This window comes from Echeneis naucrates, chromosome 8 (genome assembly GCF_900963305.1).
Source record: "Echeneis naucrates chromosome 8, fEcheNa1.1, whole genome shotgun sequence".
In the NCBI taxonomy this organism is placed as follows: domain Eukaryota; kingdom Metazoa; phylum Chordata; class Actinopteri; order Carangiformes; family Echeneidae; genus Echeneis; species Echeneis naucrates.
Genome location: NC_042518.1, coordinates 10546277 through 10568471, shown reverse-complemented (window position 1 = coordinate 10568471; position 22195 = coordinate 10546277). Strand labels below are relative to the sequence as shown.

The 22195-nt window shown below is 42.8% G+C and overlaps 1 protein-coding gene across 3 annotated transcripts; it reads right to left on the bottom strand.

The window, feature by feature from the left end:
• Positions 1–306: 306 nt before the first annotated feature.
• olfm2a (olfactomedin 2a) lies at positions 307–19965 on the bottom strand. 3 transcript variants are annotated; one of them, XM_029507556.1, is made up of 7 exons: positions 19822–19965; positions 19113–19126; positions 10545–10680; positions 5908–6063; positions 4015–4234; positions 2662–2768; positions 307–981 (listed from the first exon to the last, which is right to left on the bottom strand). In XM_029507556.1, exons 1-7 carry the CDS (start codon positions 19963–19965, stop codon positions 307–309), a joined length of 1452 nt encoding a protein of 483 aa, XP_029363416.1. The 3 variants fall into 3 exon arrangements, with proteins under 3 accessions (XP_029363416.1, XP_029363414.1, XP_029363415.1); XM_029507554.1 differs by lacking the exon at positions 19113–19126 and having other exon boundaries at positions 10545–10694; XM_029507555.1 differs by lacking the exon at positions 19113–19126 and having other exon boundaries at positions 10545–10694; positions 19828–19965.
• Positions 19966–22195: the final 2230 nt, after the last annotated feature.

Below are 22195 nucleotides of genomic sequence, written 5' to 3'. Positions count from 1 at the left end.
GAGAGAGAGAGAGAGAGAGAGAGAGAGAGAGAGAGAGAGAGAGAGAGAGAGAGAGAGAGAGAGAGAGAGAGAGAGAAGCGCTCAGTCTCTGAATCTTTACCGACCTTGGCGCCGGTGTGTTTTTTGAGAATGTGAATAATAGCACTCTATGAAGATTGAAATCCTTTAAAAAAATCCAAGCCTAAGCCCATACACTGAAGACCCCCACCCACACCTCCCCCAAACCACACCCAGTTCCACCCAGCTCCCATGTTCCTCCCCAAACAATGATCACAGCATTAATTGAGTGGTTCAGTCTGATGGTGCTCAGTCCCCAGAAGTCTTAATAACCTGGAACAGTGTGACATTATAGAGCACCTGGTGTCCATTGTTCCAGGTGTACAGGACCCTCTCTCTGGGGTTGTAGTCCATCATGGAGATGTGGGAATATTGATTGTGGAAAGGGATGTCTGTATACTCATAGCTCGATGTGTTGGTGTAGTAAGCGAAGTAGATCTTAGCCCCAGCCAGGTGGGAGTTGGTGACATAAAGCGTACCGCAGATCATGAATGACTCTCCAGCACTGCGCTTGGGAAAACCTGTGTCCCAAGTCTGCAGCACTTCCAGACTCTGGGGCTCCATGCGGCTGATGACAATGTTCCCTGCATTTGGAATGGTGGTATAAACGGCCCACAGGCCGTTCTCATCTGCCATGAGGTCGATGTCGGAGGAGCCGCCCCAGGAGTACGGGAAGGTGTTGTTGTAGCCGGCCCCACTCAGGCTGCGCTGCACCAGTACACTTCGAGAGCGGAAGTGATACTTGATGATGATGTTGCTCTGGTACTTGTTGTAGTACAGGGAGCCGTTATAAACGACATGGCCGGTGCCTGCCCACGGGTGAGGCAGCAAATGCTGCACAAAGTTCTGGCCCTTCGTGAAGTCATTCATTGTACGGTATTCCAGGACGCGACGGCCCTTGAAGTAACCATCCATAGACCACACCTGCGAAGAGAAGACAAATGAATCCTATTGGGAAGAAAGGATAAACTACAGGACTTAATGAAATGATCTAAAGGTTGCGGGAGAACATTGTTTTGCTACACACAACGCATCTTTCTAAAAGAACAGAGAAATATTTCATTGTAGCCCACAGCAATGCCCTGAGCAAAGTCAGTAGGTAGTTGTATGTGTTAAATCTCTACTTGTATGAGTGCGTGCGGATCTGTCCTGTGTGTGTGTGGGTGAGAATGTTGCCTGTGTTTCCCAGTCAGATGGTGCTTGTGCTCCCTGGCCCTTTCCAGTCCACGTTTACAGAAAATCAATCCATTTAGCAGCTCTGTCTTTTTCCTCAAGCACTCTCAGCGGATCTTTTCTCTGACATGGGCCCTCTCTGGCTCCATTTCCCATCTCGCATCTCCCTAAATGCCTCTGACAAAGTGCAGTTGAGATTTTAATTGATTCGCTTAAACAGCAGTTAGCTTAGTTGTTGATTTTATCCCTAACTTATCAAAATGCTTTGAGACGTTGCTACGCTGTAGCTGTCGTTACTTTGATGATCTATCCACAGCGCTTCTCGTCTCTCTTTTCCTGCTCTTGGCTCCCTCTCAGGTGTAGAGTAGGCACTTTTGTTTAACAAACGTTCCACTCTGGGGAAAGAAAGGCAAGTGGGGGATGGTGAGGTACAACAGCTGAATTATGGAGAAGGGCAGATTATAGAGCATTAAGCATTGTTTCTCTTCTGCCTGCTAAATGAGTCCCTAGAGCTGAGGAAGCAGACCTGAGCCAGACCAAAGCTTAAGCACACATTCTCCCTTTTCTTTCTTTCTTTTAATTTTTTTTTTAATCTTTTATAAATACCTGGCTTGTTTGGCGCAACAATGTTTTCCCAAATATGATTATCAAGATTGGTGTGGGTTGACTGATGTGATATTGTTGATGCATCATGGCTATTGACTTAATCAGTGATCGACCTCAAGAATGTGATATCAGCAGGTCAAGAAACTGAAGACAAAGATCACAACAATGCACATTTTCCATCAGTAATTTCTTTTTAGCTTGACATGATTCAGGGTGAAAAAGACCAGCCTCATCTCTCCTGTTTAACTTCATCAGTGTCCATTCTCCCTAATAGGTGGATAGCGTGCTTCTTTTCTTCCTTCCCCATGTCTTTCTCGCTGTATTCAATACCTTGTGCCTGTCTATAGAAAACCACATGGTCTCTAATCAGTTGCAGCCATTCCTATATCATCTGGGTCCAGAGCATCTTAACACCTGTCTGGTAATTACCAAGGTGATTTAGAAATCTTTAGATCCAAACAAGTCATTCATTTCTCCACTGATGACGTAGTGATTAATCAACTGGAGCTGCCTTGACAGGGAGGAGGGAAGGGTATGCTATCCATCAGTGACTCAGCTTTGCATCCTCATTTTCTCTCTCTGTCTTTCCTCCTCTGGGGCCCACAAGTAGTCCCACAGGCAAAACAGTCAATCATTTATTGAAGTATCATGACACACTTGCTGTGAGGGTTTTTTTTTTTTTTTCCATAGAACAGCTGAGAGAGGTCAGACTGTTTCGTAATCACTTTTCATCCTGTGTGTTTGTAACTACTAACTAAATGTGAAGTTGACCATCTTTATTGAAAAATTGGGATTTGCGATGAGAATACAAGCAGAGAGACTTACCCTGTTGTCAGAGCTGGGGATCATGGTGTCTGTCATCCAGGAGCCAAACCTTGACCCTGATGCACGTACTGTGATGGGGTTACTAACCCCTGTGAGCTTCCCACAGCCTTGAGATCAAAGAGGAGAACTGTGTAAGATGGGATACAGATGCAGATGCATCTATCTATCTAACAGCAGATAAACATGTACACCTAGGGGCACCATTGTCACATGAGTCTTTAATTTTTTTGCAGATGACACTGACACATGTATTAACCCTTATACACTGAAGATTCCTATTGTCCACCTGGACCTTTTGCTTATTTTAACCATAAATGGGCCAGAAAGTGTCATGTCAGTAAGTAAGTTTCCCCGTTTTTCAAGAACACTTCAATATCCAGCAGTTTACCGTATGTTGAAAGAATGTATTAATGGTTAGCAATGAAGGAATGGATTCGGCAATTTCAGGCAACAGTACAAGTGGAATTACCGTAATGTTCCAATGTTGCCTGGGAATCGCAATTTTTCAGCATTCAAAAAGTGCTGCTGTGTCTCCGATAGAGCAACACTGGCCACTGGCGACATACTCATGTATCTATCAAAGATGGATGGACTAATTGATTAACTGATTGACGGATGGATTGATCAATGAATGATCAAGATATTCAAGATTCAGGCACTTTGCACATCAGTAATTATTGCATCCAAAAGGATGTAAATGAATTAATTTCAGTGTGTCCCGTTAACATGCTAGGGCTATAAATGGCCCAAATCGTATTCTTTTTGAATCTCTTACTAAAGCTCCTCCCTGTTAGCTTTCAACAGTTTAAAGAACCAACAATGTTGTATAACAAATATAATAATGATTAGGAAATGTGTGTATGTATTTCTTCATTTGGACAGAGGGGTAGTTGAGCACCTTGTTCTAGCTTCTTCGTTTCTATTTTTCCTTTGGCTCTTCAACAACTACATGTGGATAAGAATTAACTGATGTATTCACTGGCTGCGATTTCTTTTTTCGGTTGTGTTTTCCATTTCCCAGTATTTGTCGGGCTGTTTCATAACATATTAATAAAATATATTCAAGTGAGTAGTTATGATTTCAAAGTTTTACCTCTTTACCTGTGTGAGGTCAGTCTTTGTCCAAATGTTTAAATCAATGGAAGACAATAACAAAACACTAATGAGCTTGAGGCTAAACTTTAGCTGCAGTCCTATTCTGTTAAATAATTAGTTCATATATGTGGGATATTGTGACATTGTGCAACATAGTTTTGACCACCGACGATCTTGAATTATTGGATTGTAGTTTGGTTCTATCAGATTAAGCACTCACTGCTCACACATCAACACCCATCCTCTTGTAGTTCATACCTAGTTTCTGCATGCAGGAGTGCAGCCTCGTCTCCAGCAGCAGGACTCTCTGGCGAAGCTCTTCATAATCATAGGCCCCCATCTCTTCTTGGATGGCCATCAGCACTAAGGACAGATTCCTCACCTCTTCCCTGAGGCGCAGGATCATCTTTGCATCGGCCTTGTACTGTTCCAGCACTGGCAGCAGGGGGAGCAGCTGTGTCACCTTATCTTTCAACTCCTAAAATAGTCATCACAGTGAAGGTGGACATGAAAAGCAATGAGGGCAGAGAGGATGAAACCCTAACGCTGCTCCTCTGTGCAGGAGGGGGGAGGATTGTGTGTAGAGGGAACTTGTCTTTCAATCTTCAGTTGTTGCTCTGCGTTCAGAGCCCATGTCTTAATCAACAAACTGGATAGTAGCTAGGTGTGGGTTCATCTGCTCCACCCTTTAGCAGCAGCAGCGAAGAGCAGCACCTTGCTAATTCACTGTGAGCAAAATACTGAATGTAGATTTCTCTCTCCATAGCAATTATCTTAGACTTGTCTTCTACCAGTACTTTGCAATATGTTCTCCTTTGCCTGCTGTTTTCTTTTTCTTTATAGTGATCAAGCTTCCACCCACCTTAACTTGTGTAAGATTCTTTTTATAATCTGTAAATACAGATTTTTATTTTTTTTTCCCATTTACAATCCTTTGAATTGACTGAAATAGCCACTTAACCAGCGCTGGCTTGGGTGATACAATTTTCACCTACAGTAAGGAAAATTGTGCCACTGGGAATAAACTTAGTCTGTGACTCATCATATGTTTAGGAGTGCAAAGAACAATGTGTCCTTAGGTAGGAGTACAGGAAGTAGCAGGAGAGCCAGGCTGCCTGCGTGGAAGGTACAGGACTCGGGAGAGGAATAAGGGTATCAGTAAAGTGTGGCCGCCACAGGAGGGGCTGTTTCCTCCTTGTTAAGGTTTATCGTAAATCTGGTGATGGAGCAGCTCTCAGCCCTGTGGCGCCACATCATAAATCTCATTTTCCCCTTTTCAAGCCGTGAAAATTCACTCTCGTTAATCTCCCACACTCTGCCATAGGCAACTTTGAGCTGCATACATTCATCAGCCAACCTGCTCTGGTCAAATCCTGTTTTTTTTCTTTTTTTTAAAGACTTTTTCTTTATTGGATTGTGGATTTGCATTCAGATAAGTCCCTGAATATAATGTTTACCTTTCTGCATGTTTTAGCCATCTCAGGCCTCACTGATGAATTGGCTAATTTCCTCATATCGTGTATGTAAAATACACTAAATGCATAACACAACCATCAATGCTGTTCTTCGTGCTGGAACGGGTTCTGAGGTGTAGAGCACACTTTTCATTTGTCAGAGCATCTTTTAATCAAACTGTTTTATGGTCTATCTAATATCTGTAAGAGTTTGAGAAATATGGAGAAAGCCTGAGCACGACAGCGGACTGACAGGAAGACAAAAAAGGGCCCACTGATAATGGCTGCTGAGTCTTAGCTTGTAGAGAGATATGGTGGAGATAACTGTGAATAAATGCACCTGCTATCTGTAAGCAGACACCAGAATGTTAAGTATATAGAGTAAAGAGAGAGAGGTAAGGTTGTAAGGACTTCTAGGTCCAGGGGTTTAATAATTCAGATGCATGTGAATTTGCTCAAATTTCCTCTACGCATGACTCAATGACTCAGAGATAGTTGCGAAATTGCATTTGTGTGCCTCTGCTTATATCTGCAGTCTGTCGAGAGTCGTACTAAATTTTACCGTCTGTGAGATTGCAGTGCATTTGGCAAAGTTGCCATGCACGTGCAGAGCAGTTGCACGTGCACCAGTATCTGCATTCACTTGTTAATACGCACATGCCCACCACTGAACAGGAGGTGACAGACAGTCAATTACCTGAAAGCCCTTCGGATTGAGACTGCGGGGATTCTCAGAGGCCACCTTCAGCTTTCCGTCCACCACTTTCATTAGACTCTCTGTGTTCCTTACATACTGTAGATCTCTGTATGTTCGCAGGTCCAGCACTTCCATTGACTGGCTAATGTTCTGAACCTGTCAAAAAACACACACACACCACCAGACCCACAAGGCGCACACGTTAGACACAAGAGAATTTGTCATGTTAATCATTTTTAGTCTCATTCTCCTTCACAAGCATTCTCAGTGAAGCCTAACCTCACCATTAGAAGGGAAGCAGGGAGGGAAAAAAAGGGAGATGAACTTTATTTGTCAATTTGCTGATCTGAAATTCTCAGAAAATTTGGACAAAACAAGACATCACTGTGGAAACAAACAAGGTCAAACATGCTATTTGCCAACGGTCTTCAGAACTAATTATGAATTTTTGAAAATAATTAGAAAATTTATTGATTATAAAAATAGCTGTCTAGAGTGCAAATGCAATGAGGTTGTACAAGCAAAATAGAAAATTCTGTAATGCCCACAGGTGTGAGCACTTTTTTCAGGCCGTACATTTGTACAAATGTTCCCATGACTATCACCTACCGCATGCTGTGATGGCTTTCCACTACCCGAGGATAAATGGACAGGGAAAAATTGATTTCCCTGAAGGCGTTTCTCATTCATGTACTCCAATTTACATATACATTCATATTTAACTATCCATTTCAGCTTTGTTAGACCATCTTCCCCTGATGCTAGTTTTAGCCTTATGTTACCCTTAATTTGCATTGAAGTGAAAGCTTGAGCTGCAAACCCAGTAAAAAAAAAAAAAAGTAGACGAAAAAAGGTGGATGAGCGTAGCAATAATAACCCAACTATAGTATGTACAACGCTTAAAAAAGTCAGAATAGAATAAGATTAGAACAGACCCACTTTAAAATGTTTGGAGTGGGCTAAAACATTGGCTTAAATGCACATATTTACATAATGTACAGAAACAGAATAAGCAGGCAACAAGCAGTGTGTAAAAGGCAAAAGGAGCGAAGAAACTAAGGGCAAGAATGAAAGGTGAGGAGGTTGAGAAAAGCACAGCTACCAGAATGCATCAGGAGAATGTATAAACAAGCACAACATTCATACATTATGCAATAAAGGCCTGCAGTATCATTATGACAATACACACAAGTTAATAGATAGATATGATGTAATACAAACAGTAAATCTTGTGGAGGAGCAAACATGCTGTCAAGTAGGCGTTTATTGAATCTCAGTTCTCAGTTTTGTACTATATTTAATTTTTACTAAGTACTCAGCTTGCTCACTCTTTGATGGCCCACTCTGTTGCTGCATAACCAGCCTACTGTTTCATACACCCCCTCATCTCCTGCCTCTTGCGGTGAGCTGAAACAGCCAGAAATCATTCTAACATTGACAAATGTTTATTGGGCTCTGCGGCATATAGGACGCTCACATGCAGGTATGTCCGACACCCCACGCCGACAGACACACACAAGTCGAACTCCATGTACACAGAAGATATTTACGTAAATCACAAAAATAAACTAAAAGAAAACAGACATCCCAACTCTCAAAGGTCACAGTTTAGCATGAGGCCAGTTTTGGACCAAATGCCTACTCTTTGACAGCCCACTCAATTAGCCTGCATCCAGGCTACTGTTTTCTGCACCCGATCGCCCACATGCTGTGAGACATAGCCAGGGATCAGAAAATTTCTATTTTCTGCACCAATTAAAAACTTATCAGACAGATGTACTGAGAGCAGCTGAAAGAACATTTGCTCATTCATTCATTTTCTACCACTTATCCGTTTCCAGGTCATGGGGGGGTGCTGGAGCCAATCCCAGCTCAATTTGGGAGAGGGCGGGGTACACCCTGGATAGGTCACCAGTCCATCACAGGGCCAACACACAGAGACAGACAGCGACAAACATCCACTCACACTCGGACTCGGACTCTTTACAGACAATTTAGTGTCACCAAATAACCCAAACATGATGTCTTTGGACGGTGGGAGGAAACCCACATAGGCACGAGGAGAACAAGCAAACGCCACCAAGAAAGGCCCCAGGCCCATGAATCGAACCCGCAACCTTCTTGTTGTGGGGCAACAGTGCTAACTACTATGCTGCCTTGCTGTCTGTCTGAACACACACTCTAAACATATGCAGGGCCACCATGCTTTGAGGTTGTGGTGGTATCTGATCCATCCTCGGAGCCATCGTAACAGATTCCCACTCATGTCCACATCAAGCCATTTCACACTTTCTTGTGATCACATGGGATGCCCTCTCACCCTCACACTACCCAGGACCCAATCAGTCGTGAGTGAGTCTACCTCCTGTCCAGTGTAATGACTCACCCTGTACCAAATCCTGAAGTGTGTTTGAGTGTAAGCACGCCTGACTGTGCCCTCCTATCTCATTTTATCTCATCTCAGCAAAGTCTGTCAGACAGAGAGGGCAAAGGGGTTGAGATGTTCAAAAGTCTGCACCGGCACTCTCACACCACCGTCCTTCAGGGTCAGCTCTGCTTCGGATGGCATTTTGTCCGGCTTTGCAGAAAGCTGAGGAGAATCTTTAGCACACTGCTTTACATTCTCTGAACAGAGAGCGGATTTCACATTGTTAGCGAATCCTTGGCTTTCTGTGTCAGACAGAGCCTTTGTGGATCTGGTCTTCTCAAATAATTCCCACACCTGCTCTGGGTTAAAATGAGGATGTCTTATTTAGCGCCATGTGCGCATACACTCAGACTCCCATTGTCTTTTGACTTGTGGCTTTTACTTGTGTGCAACTCCAACAGGGCCAACCCCAGGTGTCCTCATTAGGCCGGGCTGCAGACTGTATTAGACAGGGGAGCCTTTGGCTGTGATAACCAGCACCTTACAAGCACTGTGCATGAAGGTAAACACATTAACACAAATGCCAATGCTATATAGCGCAGTACAATTCAACAGTGCTACATCTGCATAGATTATTACCTGCAATGATCTGCAGAGACTGTTTTCAGAGAGGTTTGGATTTCTGAAGCCTTTTTGTTTGTTGTTGCAGAACATTAATCAAAGCAACACAATTTCTGCTCTCAAAAATTAAACCTCTCTGACAAACACAAACAAATAAAATACACTTCACAAGGGTGGTATTTGTGGCAATATTCCTTTGCATTATACTTATGTTTAAAGATCAACATTATCATTGTGAAGTGTTTTATTTATTTTCTTAAAGGAACCTGGTCTAACCGGATATTTGCCACATTTTATGTCTTTGTCTAAATAAAAGTTGTCTTTCTGCATGAAAACACTGCTCATCTTGATATCACCAAAAATCTCCCTGGCGCTGGATCCCTATGAGAAATATACCAATGATCAGCAACGTGTCCGCACTGCAATCGTCTTTGTATTAAGGTTTCCTTTAAAATTTTATCATTTGCGTATTTCTGTTAATGAAGTGAAAATCCGAGAAAATGCTGTATCAGTGTTGATTCATCTAACTGAGATAGGGAACATATTTTGCAAACACATACATGAGCTGTATGAAGAGCAGCAACAGAAGACCAATGTAAGCTACTGCACTCTAAAATTGTCATTAAGCATAAAATGCTGTAAGTTTTGGATCCTATAGAAACAGATGCAGTGAATATACACCTATGCACGTGCAGTTGAATGCAATCTCACTTAATCTCACTGACTCTCCAGAATATTCTGTGTTGAAACGTGCTTGCTTTAAAGTGTGAATGACTGTCACTTTTGTGGCTACACGTGTGTTCGTGAAACAGAAAGGTCAACCACCTCTTTGTCCATTTGCTGAGTTTGAAAGAAAGCGGGGGGGGTGGGGTGGTAGTGGCAATTTTGCCTTCTTCGATTGAGCTTCAGAACAGCATGTTGTCAGCTCAGCTAACATTGTTCCTCTGGTGTTTGTTGTTTAGTTAAGGGAAGACAGGTGGGTAGGGATGAGAATGTGCTGATGTAGTGCTTGCAAATCCACATATGAATGCATTTGGAGATGAATGGATGCATTTTCTTTTCTATGTTGCAAAATTTACTTCCTCTTTCTACATGACGTCAGTATTCACACTGAAAGGATGTTCAATACTTTTCAAGATAAGAAGGACAGAAGGAAAGCGGAAGATCTGTGTTAATATTCAGAGCGAATGTGGATGCAGCATTGAGTGTGTAACAATGCAAACAAAGCTTTTGATATCTTCGCTGATTTGTGAAACAGTTCATTTTCTTAATTGACTCTGATGGATTTATATTTATAAAAGAAACATTATATGTCTAAGGCTCAATGAATTCAATTTCATGGGTAAATTCAAGACATTAAGACAATTCATGCTTCATTCACTGTAAGCCACTCTGTTGCTCAGAAAAGTATAGTTCAACCAACAATGGCAACAGTCTTCCAACCACCATCATGTTTATCTACATAGATGATGAGCTGTTAGGCAAAAGAAGTAAAAAACTGTTCTCTTCAGCAGCCTGTGTGTGAGAGAAGGCGCCAGACATGAGCTCAGTGCAGTGCCGCATTTTTTTTTTTTTTTTTTTTTCTTTGTGTCTCTGCGTGGGAATAACAGTCGTGTCTCAAAGTGAGTGTTTTATTGACAGCTGTCACCTTCTCCATGAGCTGGCGAAGCTGCCTGCTGCGTGGGTCGCGGTTACACATGTTCTGGGCTGGTGCGACAACAGTGCAGATACACTTGCCATCTGCGTCCTGCGCCGAGCTGTAGATCTGCCAGCCCTCTTCTGGGCTCGGGTACAGAGCCTGCAGAAACACACACACACACATGGACATCTTAGACCAAGAGAAGAAAGTGGTGGCTTCTGTCTGCTGTTGTTTGTCTACGGCAGTCCTAAGCAGGCAAAATGCATGAGGGCAGCCAAGATATTTTATTCTGCCACCATGTATCAACAGTAATTTGAAAAGTGTTCCACCCTTATGAAACATTTCTGAACTAATACATTTATCTAACACTTGAAAGTGGAGAAGAAAGTGTTTGGAGGAAAAGAGACTTTTTAATGCATTCCATATCATGATTAGTTGTGCCCATTCTGTCAGCATAAGTTAACACCAGAGTCATAATTTCACCATGGCATTCCCTTTCCCTCTCACAACCCCATCCAAGTTACTTTCCCCCAAAGGCAATTAATGGCAATTGATCCTTCCAACTAATAAAAATCACTTGGAATCTAATTTTAGTATTAACTTGGGAGCAACAGACAGAGGGAAAGTGAGATATTGACTGAGGTAGTGCTCACGGCAGTAAAGACCACAGACTTGAGGGACAGAAGAGTCGGACGGAAGATGGAGGAGAGAGAGAGAGAATAAGCAGAAATTGGTGCAGATTAAGATAAGACAAGAACATTAGTGGAAAATACACAAAGGGATGAAAAACGCAACAGCCAGAACAGAGACGGAGTAAGCGCTTGACGTTGAACAAAGACGAAGACAATTGGGAGGAAAATGGGGAGTTCAAAGGAACAGGGATGAAGGAGGGGGATCTGGCCAGGTCATGTGAAAGCAGAGCATCTAATAAGTTTGGACGTAGAGAGGAAATGGAGCTGTTCTGGATCGATAATGCAGCCCACAACCAATGGAGGAGGGGTGAGGCTGAAAGGATGGATGTCTCTCTCGCTAATCCAATCAAAAGTAGTGCAGTGTGCACACACACATGTACACACAGTTTATGCAGATGCCTGGCCAGGACGGACCCGTTCATTCACACTGCATCTACACAAGCTCAGCAGATCAGGGCGAAATGTAATGAGAGACAGAGCAGCCATTTTAGTGATGGAATTAAAGACCCACCCTCATAAGTGGAGGGAAAAGGCTGTAAAATAAAATCTCGTGGCTCAGCTCTGTGCCTCTCTCCTGCTTTCCTCTGAGCACTGTTGCAGCCCTGCTCTCCTCTCCTGGAGTTGAGGGGATCAGATTAAAATGTCTTGGGGGATGGAGAGACGGTGTGATTGGAGTGTAAAGTAGCAACCACCCTGCAAGCCAGTGTGCTCACTGTCACATCTTGTCACTCCTGCCAGTCCCTTGGCACTCTACCCACTCTGTCTTTCTCTCCACTCCCCCACATACACACACACACACACACACACACACACACACACAGAATGTAACCCCCTTTTCATGCTCTCAGAATTTTCATCTCTAACTTAGTCCACTGGAATTGTGGCAATATGACTATTGCTTTGTGAGCAACCAAAATGTGCTGTAAAGTCAACCATGAGTATGGCTTGTGTAAATCAAAAATGTTATACTTCTACATTTATTAATTAATTAAACTAACTAAATGATATTCTTAATTTTTATTCATGCACTATTATAGATATATGTTAGTGGCAATTGTATGTATGTATGACTGTCTGCTTTGCTTATGGATGACTCTGTGGACTTCATTGGCAGAGCTAAATAATCCTCCCATTATTCTTTATATTGATGGATATTTGAGTCGTCATGCTGCAGTGATTTCTGCAGTTTTTGTTTTTTTTTCTCCTCTCAGACAGTCAGCACCTTTCTTACCATCAGCCTGCCATCTTTGGGGCAATCTAGCATCAGAGGGCTGTTAGGTGGAGAGATGGCAGATGCCTACAGAGGTCAGAGCAAGAGTTCAGACAAAACAAAAGAGAAAGCCCCCGAAGTGGAGCCTCCTTCAGTTTATTTCAGCTGCCTCTCACTTTTTGTTTGATTCTACCATTGCCTAGAGGGGAGATTATTTCCCTCTGTCTGCCTCCCTGCCCAGATCTCAGTCACTGTCAGAGATTTATGATTATGTATTTTTGCTCTTCCGTAAGTGATCCTGTGCATATCTCGTGATTTACGTCACATGGATGTTTGTAAATGCACCATTTATGTGATTTTAACAGTGCATAAATTCAGGCAGCAATTTAAAACTTAATCCATCCTCAAGTGGGCTTGTTTGGTAATCCTTGAAGTTGTAATCCGTGATTACTGCAGATCCTTGGAGCATATGGCTGTTAGTGCTCAGAAAGAGTTACAGATAGCAAATAGTGAGGCCACAGTAGGGCTCACCAACTTCTCATTACAGCCGATATCCTGCGGTGTTAACAGGTGGAGGTTGGCTTGTCTTGAACGGCAGAATCCACTTAAGTTATTCACTACGAGGGTATATGGAAGCCTCCCGCCTTCAGTAAAATTACCTTATATCCATACTTGTGGGGGCTGTCGGCCTACGCACCAGATATTCACTTATTCTTAAGAAAGATTCTTGCAAACTAAGTGTGCATCAATTTTTCATATTGCTATCAGCTCGAAAGGGAGCCACAGTTGGTCTCTAACTTAAAAAAAAAAAATAAAAAAATTATGACGTATTACATAGTGGGCAGTAATAAGCAATATGTTCAAAATTCAACAAAGTAATTTTGGAGGCACACCAGCTCCTTTATCACCCCCCCCCCCCCCATGTATGTTTAAACTCATACTGGGCTTTTTCCCAAGCCAAAGAATTTTCACAGCAACACATCTTCTCTTCTCTTCATTAATGTTTCATAAATGGTGGCCTGAAATTAAGAGCTTATTTGAATCAGTTCCAATTTAATTACCACCCACCTATCCATCCCGCACTAACTTCCCCATTCTCATCACATTGGCAGTTAAGAGAGCAGGAGGGGAGAGGTCATTTTTAAATGCAAATGTGCTTTGTCCTGTGATTGTTTGGAGATCTATATATCAGCACTCATAAACAACTGATTAAGGGAGCGAAATGGTAGACTTGAGTATGTTTTAGCTGATTTTTATTTTTATATAAATACGACAATGTCCTCTCTCAGCTGTGAAGAATAGGTCGTTGACATTGGTTCATTTAACATCGCGTTCTAAGCATGCAGCTGATCGGAGAGCTCATTAGTGTGGGAAAAACAGCTCCCTCAATGTCTATTGTTATCCTGAATTATGCAGAGTGAAATGGAGAATGTATAATGTTTGAATATCGTAGACAGGTTGGGCCACGGGGTGTTACATTTGAGTAGCGATGATAACACAACCTGTGCTATCATCGTCGTCGTTATCATCATCATCAGTGATGGCTAGCTGGGAGCATTTCAGGTCTCTGGGATTATCCTTTCCTGCCAGTCATATGACAGTGTTTCCAGGAGAGAGGAGGTGTTCACGTCACAATCTCAGAAATTCATCCATTAGATGTGTGGGATGAAAGAGAATGTGTAAGTGCCAGATTTGTAGCTGTCGCAGTCATGGCTGCCACATGAAAGCCCATTAAGGAAGAAGACAGCAGCAATGAAAACAACAGGAAACCGCAGAGATGAAAAATCAATTAGGTTTGCTCAGGAAAGTGAAAATGACTCTTTAAGGTTTCTGGCCTGCCCCTTTTTGAACTACCTCTAGGTTTTCATGACATCACATCTGACAGCTTCACCATCATCTGCTGGCATCTCTTTTAACCACAACCCCTGGTCTTTCCAATAGAAAAGTAATTAAAGGGGCAGTTATGCATGCAAGACTGAGATGAGATGAAAATGAAGAGTTGTGGTTTGAAAAAATGCTGTCAGGGAGGAGAGAAAGGCTCAAATATCCTCTGTCTTAGTCCGAATTCTGCCCAGTTAAAATGCTAAATGACAACGTCAGTTGAATCCCTGCTGAGATAGGGGAATAGGAGGCATGATGAGAGGCTGCTGCCATTACCAAGCTGAAAAGTTGAAATGAAATGCTATCCCAACGATTCTCCCGAGGTCTCCTGCAGACAAGACACATCCCACATACAGCCCATCAGCATCACTCACTCTTACCGCTCGCATGGTAAGAGGGAGTCTAGTGAAAACTAGCCAGCTTGGGCCATTAACAAAATGTTTTTTTGTTTTTTTTTTTAACCAATTAGCAAAGAAACTTTGTGCTGTTAATCTTTAACCAAGTTCAGAGGGATTATCCAATTAGAAATTTGAGCTGGTGGAATCACTGTCAAGAGTTGTGGTATGGACTTCCTCTGGCGTTTCATTAGTCCGACCCTAGAGCAGGCTGCTGTAAAGATGGAGCTAAATGAGATCATAAATCTACTGCTCCCTACTTTATGAGTATGACAGGAAGTATATTATAACTTACATAAGCAGTAGTCAGAAGAGGCAAACAGGGAGATGTAGTCTGTCCTGAGGTGAGGGAGTGATCTGGCTGCTGCTCTGTGTATCGTCACATCTGAGAAACTGCCTTACTAAATAGGATAGACATGGTAAGAGCAGGACTAAGATAAGTGCACACAGGAAACTGAAGCTGAATTTTGAGAAGGACTCGAGGTAAGGCAGTCACAATAACAATCTGAGAGGTACTCCCAGTTTAATCTGTCTCTTTCTTCTGTTCCCGTCCGGCAGTGCCAACGTTGTTTATCCAGGTGCTACAACATTACTTTCTTTTGTTTCATGCCTGCTGTTAACTTCTCTGAATGTGTGTCCTTGACAAAGTAGACACATCTGATCCTGCCACACACGGCCCACTCCTATCTATGCTATGGCCGAAGAGTCAGATTTAATTTCTTTTTGTCCAAATTTGCTCGCTATTGTTGTAGTTGGCCACACACAGATAAACATGCAAAAGCACACCCCAACCCCCAAAATGAGCAATCAGTAACCCTCAATGCACAGGCCAGCTGCCGGCCTTTAAAATAAAACTCAATGAAGGCTCCAAGTGAAATACCTGGTCTCTCCCACTCCCAAGGAAAAACGATTACCACAATCAGCGCAGAATGGTTGCCAGTCAATAATATGACTCACAAACTCATCATGCTTCTCTCCCTGCTGCCTTCTTTTTCCTCCATGCTGCCTCTCACTTGCTCCCACTCCATCACCCCCATGACTGCCATTCCTCCTGCGTGGTGTCCTGCTCACTTTCCATCTGTGGCTTTGCACTCATTCCTATCAAGATCAAATTTGAATGATGGCAGGGGCAGGCAGATGTTTCAAGTGGGGGCGTTTGGCAGGAGAACTCTTGGGTGTGCTCGAAATTTACAAGCAAGCAGCAAGCAAGCAGCTAAAGCTTTTTATATATATATATATATATATATATATATATATATATATATATATATATAGGAGCGGGCTGCTAGCACCATGCCAGGTGCTCCTGGTGAAAAGCATTTGGTTTCCACTCTGCTGTTAGACGTGTACAAAATAGCTCTATTGCGGTTGGTGCTAAACAGAGGAGGGAGGCGAGAGTGGCAGGGTGTTGAGTGTGAGAAAACACTGCACAAACTGTTAGAACACAGTCATTGGAGGGAAAATATGGATTGCATTAGTGTGTGAACTGTGAGATCATCAAACTGGCAAATCAACCATGTCAAAGGCCTGATTATTTGTACAACCATAGAGTCTAGGATTGAGTCCACTTGGTACACGGGCGGTCACACGATTAGTGGATGTATCCAAACAGTTCAGTGATATTACAAGACCTTCTGTCGAACTTCTTCTCTGCACGCTGCTTTCACATTAACTGCGCGGTAGATGACACCTGTCAGGATCTGATCTCAGATAAATTTTCATTGAAGGCAGCGCAATAAACATAAAAGCAAAGTGTCTCAAATAAAAATCTGCAGCAGTGTTTAATTTTTAATCCATAGCCAAGAATCGATCTTTACAATCTGGTTTATTGAATTGCACAGTGGATTTTATAAAGTTTACAGTCCCTATTTTGACAGAGACTGGGTGACCCCAATCATATTCGGAGCCCGGGCTCTTTTTATCCTCCCATTTGTTGTTCCATGCTTTCTTTTTGATGGTGGGAATGTTTTCTTCACTCTTCTGCTGCACAGATTTCTTATTTTAGATATCAAAGGGAGAGTGACCACATACACACACGCTGACAAACATACACATTTCTGTTCTGTCTTCCCATTCAACGTCATGAGTACACTGTTTTATTGATTTATGATAATCCCCATCTTCAGCACTGTGTCCACTGAATGTGTAAGCCGGGCTGAGACTGCCAGTGGGCAGTTTCCTCGATTAAGTGCTTTTTGTCTTATTATTGCTGTAAATAAGAATCTATCAATTTTAAACTTGGAGGGATCAACAGGGCACAATTCTTGGACCACTCTAGTTTTTTTATTGAATATCTTACCCCTGGGAAAATGTTTTCCCTCTTTTAGTTTCATTGCTCATGAAAGAGCTCAATGACTTGTTTTCAAGGCTGACTATACTGCTCCTAATTATACTGAAATGCTTGACAGATATTCAAAAGCAGAATCTTGAAAACAATACAGGTTTGCCTATTCTGCTTTAAAATCGGCCTCTTTCTGCAACCAAGAGAGAATTATTCATCTTCTAATGCACCGTTTACACTAAGCATCACTGTGAAAAGCTGTGAAATGTGTTTAACTCAAATTGTTGACAATTATTCCAGAGCTGGAATGGTTATTGACTAGGTACAAATAAAACATTTTTTTTTAGCCCTGATATATAGCTCACAAAGCTTGCTCCAATTACAATTTAAAGTTTCAGAAGATACTTCAGCACTTTTGAAACTATACATCCCTTCCCAGTAACTTGAGTTATTTATGGGTAAAACTTTCCCAGTTGGTCAGTGTTTCCACGTCAAATAATGAGCTTCTTATATAATTATAAAAATGTGTCTTTGTGTGTCTACAGCTTGGCAGGTTTGCTGCTCATCTTGGCATGACCATATTGTATGGCCACACCAGTTCCATGTAAGTGTTAGAGTTGCAGGGCCTGCTCATTAAGAAACATGCTTTTGCACTATCCAGATGTGAACAAGCATCCAGGCAGTGCTTGTGCTCAGTGCCATCGAGCAAGGCCCATAAAAACTCACTCAACTGTGCTCTTGGATCAGCTGGTACGGAAAGACAGGCACAGAAAGCAATTGAAGCAGACTGCTCTGAGCTGGAATATGGGAATATGGGACGCAGCGTTACATGGGTGGGAGCAGCCATGCTATAGCCACTGGCACAGTAGCACCAGAGTGTCACAAGGCCATAACTAGATTGTCTTTGATTAGAGCTCTAAACATTGTGTGAGTCATGACTGCTTCTGAGATCATCACAGGGAAATGTCTCATTAATAGTGATGGGACTTTGAGGCGAGGTTTTACATTAAAGTTTTATTCGCTGTCGTTGTTTATGAGGGGAAAATTATTCCTGTCTCAAAGCGAAGACGTATCCCATCACAACAGACTGTTATACTGTTATAATTCCTGGCAGCATCAAACTGTCTCATCAGTTTTGATGAAACTTTGATGAAAGGAGTTTTAGCTGCACCTTTTTCCTTCATTTGTTGTAGATGAAGGTTCCCGCAAAAAAAAAAAAAAATCTCCATGATTGTACGGTATCCAGTAACTTGAAGTGCAAATGCTAAAAGTTTTCCGGTCATAATAATCTTAACTCTTAATTAGAGTGACTGTGCTGAAAAGAAACCCAGCAACATGTTTTTTTTTCCACTTGACCCTGAACACAATAAGCAGGTATAGAAAAAAAGCACCTCCTTTTAAAGGCTATACCTCCCAGGGAAAGACTGTTGTTCAAATAGGATTATAAAGGTTAGTGGTGTAAATAGTTTAAATATGCCTTAGACCCAGATATTGTCACACAGATTAGATGATGATTTCACATTGTAACTTGTATTCAGGGTTCCCTACTGGCACATGTACAAGTTGTGAGAAAGATTAAAAAAAATAAAATACCAACAACAATGGAGGCAAAATGCTTTTAGCCAGGAGTCTGACATTTTCACAAAGGTAACACCGTGTGAGAATGCCTCCCTCTGCAAAGAATTTTTCAAAGAAAATTTCCTCCGTGCAACATAAAAATGACAAAGTAGTGGATTGATGTTTTAACAAGGTACTATAAATTATAAAAATCCTCTTCAAACAGATGGACCTTCACCCCCCGAGACAGTAGTACCTAAACATACACGCAGTACATATTTAAACACACTGAAGTAGACGCGTACACACATGCACACAAACGCACATCCAGATGGCCTCTGGTCTCTTGGGAGATTGAATTCCATTCAATTATTTCAACAGATCGGGGCATTTGCTTAATGGGGAAGGTGCCATAAAAACTCACTCAGGATAGAGGCAAGGACAATCATTAACCGCTGATGAGCTTGAAAATGTTGGATTTATTCCTCGGTCTGATATGTTTTACTGTCTGTTTATCCTCCCATAACTAGACACAGAAGTTTTATATTTGTGGGCGTGTACTTAGCACTTAAAACCTGCACCAGTCTGTCGGTGTGGGTCCAATGTGTTTTATGTTTTAGAGAAGGAGAGAAACGGAGCAAGAGAGAAATATGACATGCTCAAAACTCTACCATTGTCTCAACCTTACCGTCTTCCACATAACCTCTGAATCTGAGCAACATCCTTCCAAGCCTGGAGCTGACTGACAGATGGGATCAGCCTGAACATCAGTCAGAACGGCTCTCTACCTCCCATCATCCTGGCGAAAACATATGATTTACCGTGGCCATCCACACTGCATCCTTATCCATCCCACCACCATCAGTCAAAAGCCCGCCATTCAGCATCATTATGCCTAATGTGACTCTTACACCAACATGTGCATCATTCATGCTCGGTTGAATCATTGCTCTTACATGTAAATCCACCTTCATCATCTTTGTCTTATTAATACAACACATCCCATGACAGAGTCTCAAAGTCCCACTCCTATCTTTAAACCTCTCTGCTGTTCCTCTTGTTAAACATAAATGTACACATACTAAGTCACACGTCAGTTTCTTTCTACTTCACTTTCTCCCTCTGTCTTCTGCTGTGTCACTCTTTCCCATCTGTTACTCTTTGTTTAGTTTTTTTTTTTTCTCCTTTCTTTCATGCAGTCAAAAAGAGCACAAACAAATAGAGTGCATCGGCACTCGGGGAGGGGGAAAGCAGAGGAAGTCATACGCACGCTGACAATCCTCTCCGAGGTGCCTCCTCTGGAGATGGTGGTCCCGTTGAGTCCCACCAGAGAGGGTAGAGTCTGAGACATCCAGTTGGTCACCATGGCCATGGTGCTGAGCACCGCCCCAATCTTTAGCATAGGAACACTCATGTTTGCTTCCTGTGGGGCCCCGGTGCAAACAGCCCTACAGCCAGCCCTGCCCTGTCCTGGACGGCGGCTCCCGTCAACCCACTCTGCTCCAGGCAGCCTAGGCAGGGAGCAAGCCAATCAGTCTGTGCCTCAGTCCAAGCAGCAGCAGAGCCCCCAGAGCTGGTCAAGCACAGTTACCACACTCACACACCACTGGTTCAGTCAAAGGGACAGCCAGAGACTAGGTAGAGAGCAGCTCACATCCAACAGCATCACGCTGGAATCTTCCCTCTGAGTGACTGCTTCAGTTTCACCCCCCGCTCTCTCTCTCTCTCTCTCTCTCTCTCTCACTCTCTTTACATCTCTCGCACTTCCTCACTCTCCCCTTATCTCTCCCTTTCTCTCTTTCTCTCGCCCCCTCTCACTCACTCTCTCTCCCCTCTCTTCCTCCAAGATGCGGAGCTGCGCATTGGCTGCCTCTGTGTCTCATCCCCTCCCAATCAGCCTCTGCTCTTTTCCTGCCAGCCCTGCTTCACATGCATGTATCCATTTTTCTGTTTTCCTCTTTCTTTCTATGACATTTGGCCATTTTCTGTGGCTCCAATACCGGTGTGTGCAAACAAATACCTGAGGCGTGGAGATAACAGAGATGCGAATTTTTGTGGCTGCTGATATGTTCAATGGGAATGTTTGTATTATGTGATGTGTGTGTGTGTGTTGTGTGTCCACAGTTGACTGTCCTGCAGTCTCATCACATTGTCTGTGCTGGAATGGTTGGACTGAGAATACAGGGAGGCTGGTAAATAGATTAAAGGTTGACCCATGACGAGAGTCATGGGCAGGTGGTTCAGGAGCATATTAATGTGGGAGAGAGCCCGACTGCGTCTGTGTCAGCTCATCTGTCACTCTGCCTCATGACATATCCTAAATCAGCCTGTTGCATGCACTTATACAGTACTTTACCAACTCCACCCTACTTGAGGCAAAAACCATATCACTATGCAGTTATAGCTTCTTGTCACCCACCATGCAAAATGTATCCATAAAACTAGATGATGGATTTATCAGATTTGTGAAGAAACAGGATAAATAAATATTTGTTTTTACCCCTTCTCGGTTTGGATGTTACACTCCCCGTAAATAAGGGCATTACATATTATTTTTTAAAGTGGTGTAGCTATAATCCATATGCCTTCAGCACAATCACAGCATGAAACCCTGATCTCACATCATACCAATCAACCTGCCTACTTCGTTGCCATTTCACTTCAGGGACCATGCCTTAATCCTGATTTGATCTTATTTCATTTCAGAATGCAGATGTTTTGACCCTTTGGATATTGGCTATGTTTTATTGTTGTAGTAATCATAGCTGTCTGAAATCTTCACTGATCTCTACAGCAATGGAGCAGATGGAGGGGCCTTGAAAGGTTATGGGAATAGGAGGGCGCCTAAGATTTCTCCTTGAAGCCCGAAGTCTTCCTGCAGCAAATTTTCAGTAAGATACCAAGCTGCTGGTGGTGTCATTTTCTGCCCTAAACAGCCATGCATAATAATGACAGAATGGCCTGCTCAGACAAAACGGCCAGGTCATCTCCCTTTTCTTGCTTGCTTCCTGCTCTGCTGACTTATTCATTTTGTCAGCCATGGATGGGCTCCCCTCCCCGCCCAGTCACATTGGGTGAGTGATATGGGCTCCTCTGTGTGAGGCGTACTGTGAAGTGATATGAGAAGAGACAGCTTTTTGAGCCCCATCCAAAAAATGTCAGCCTTCCTCAGCTCACCTGCTGGCTCTCACGTCAGCCACCCCCACCTCCTTCTGTTGGCTCTTCTATTTTTGCAGCAACACTGCCCCTCTGTGGTACCTATTGGAGCTGCACCAAAATCAGCCCGAGAGCTATATGCAGGGCCTGTCATTACCGCTGTGCAAGACTGAACCTGGAGACAGGTACCTGTCACTTTATTGGAATGTGTCAAAGAGATGTAAGAAGGCATGTGGCAGCACCGCTTTGAGTCAGACTTGTCATTGTCCTTCTGAGGTTTCTGCAAGGGATGAGGAAGAGGTTCTTTGCAAAGTGTATATGCGCAAACTCACTACTTTTTGGTTTTTAATGCCAATGTCCTGAGGCATGCCAGAAATAGACTGGTGCCAAGTGAAGGTCTAATTTGATTTGACATTTAATTTGTTATTCATGTAAATAGCTAGTGTCTGATATTGAAAGTCTACAGCGAAACAATGTGTGTAATTAAT

Excerpts from the sequence above, each read along its gene's own strand:
- olfm2a (XM_029507556.1), bottom strand. The coding sequence starts at position 19,965 with ATGAGTGTTCCTATGCTAAAGATTGGGGCGGTGCTCAGCACCATGGCC. Across the intron at positions 6,064-10,544 it reads TTCGCCAGCTCATGGAGAAG|GTTCAGAACATTAGCCAGTC; the intron begins GTGACAGCTGTC and ends GTTTTTTGACAG. Across the intron at positions 2,769-4,014 it reads CTCCTGCATGCAGAAACTAG|GCTGTGGGAAGCTCACAGGG; the intron begins GTATGAACTACA and ends TTTGATCTCAAG.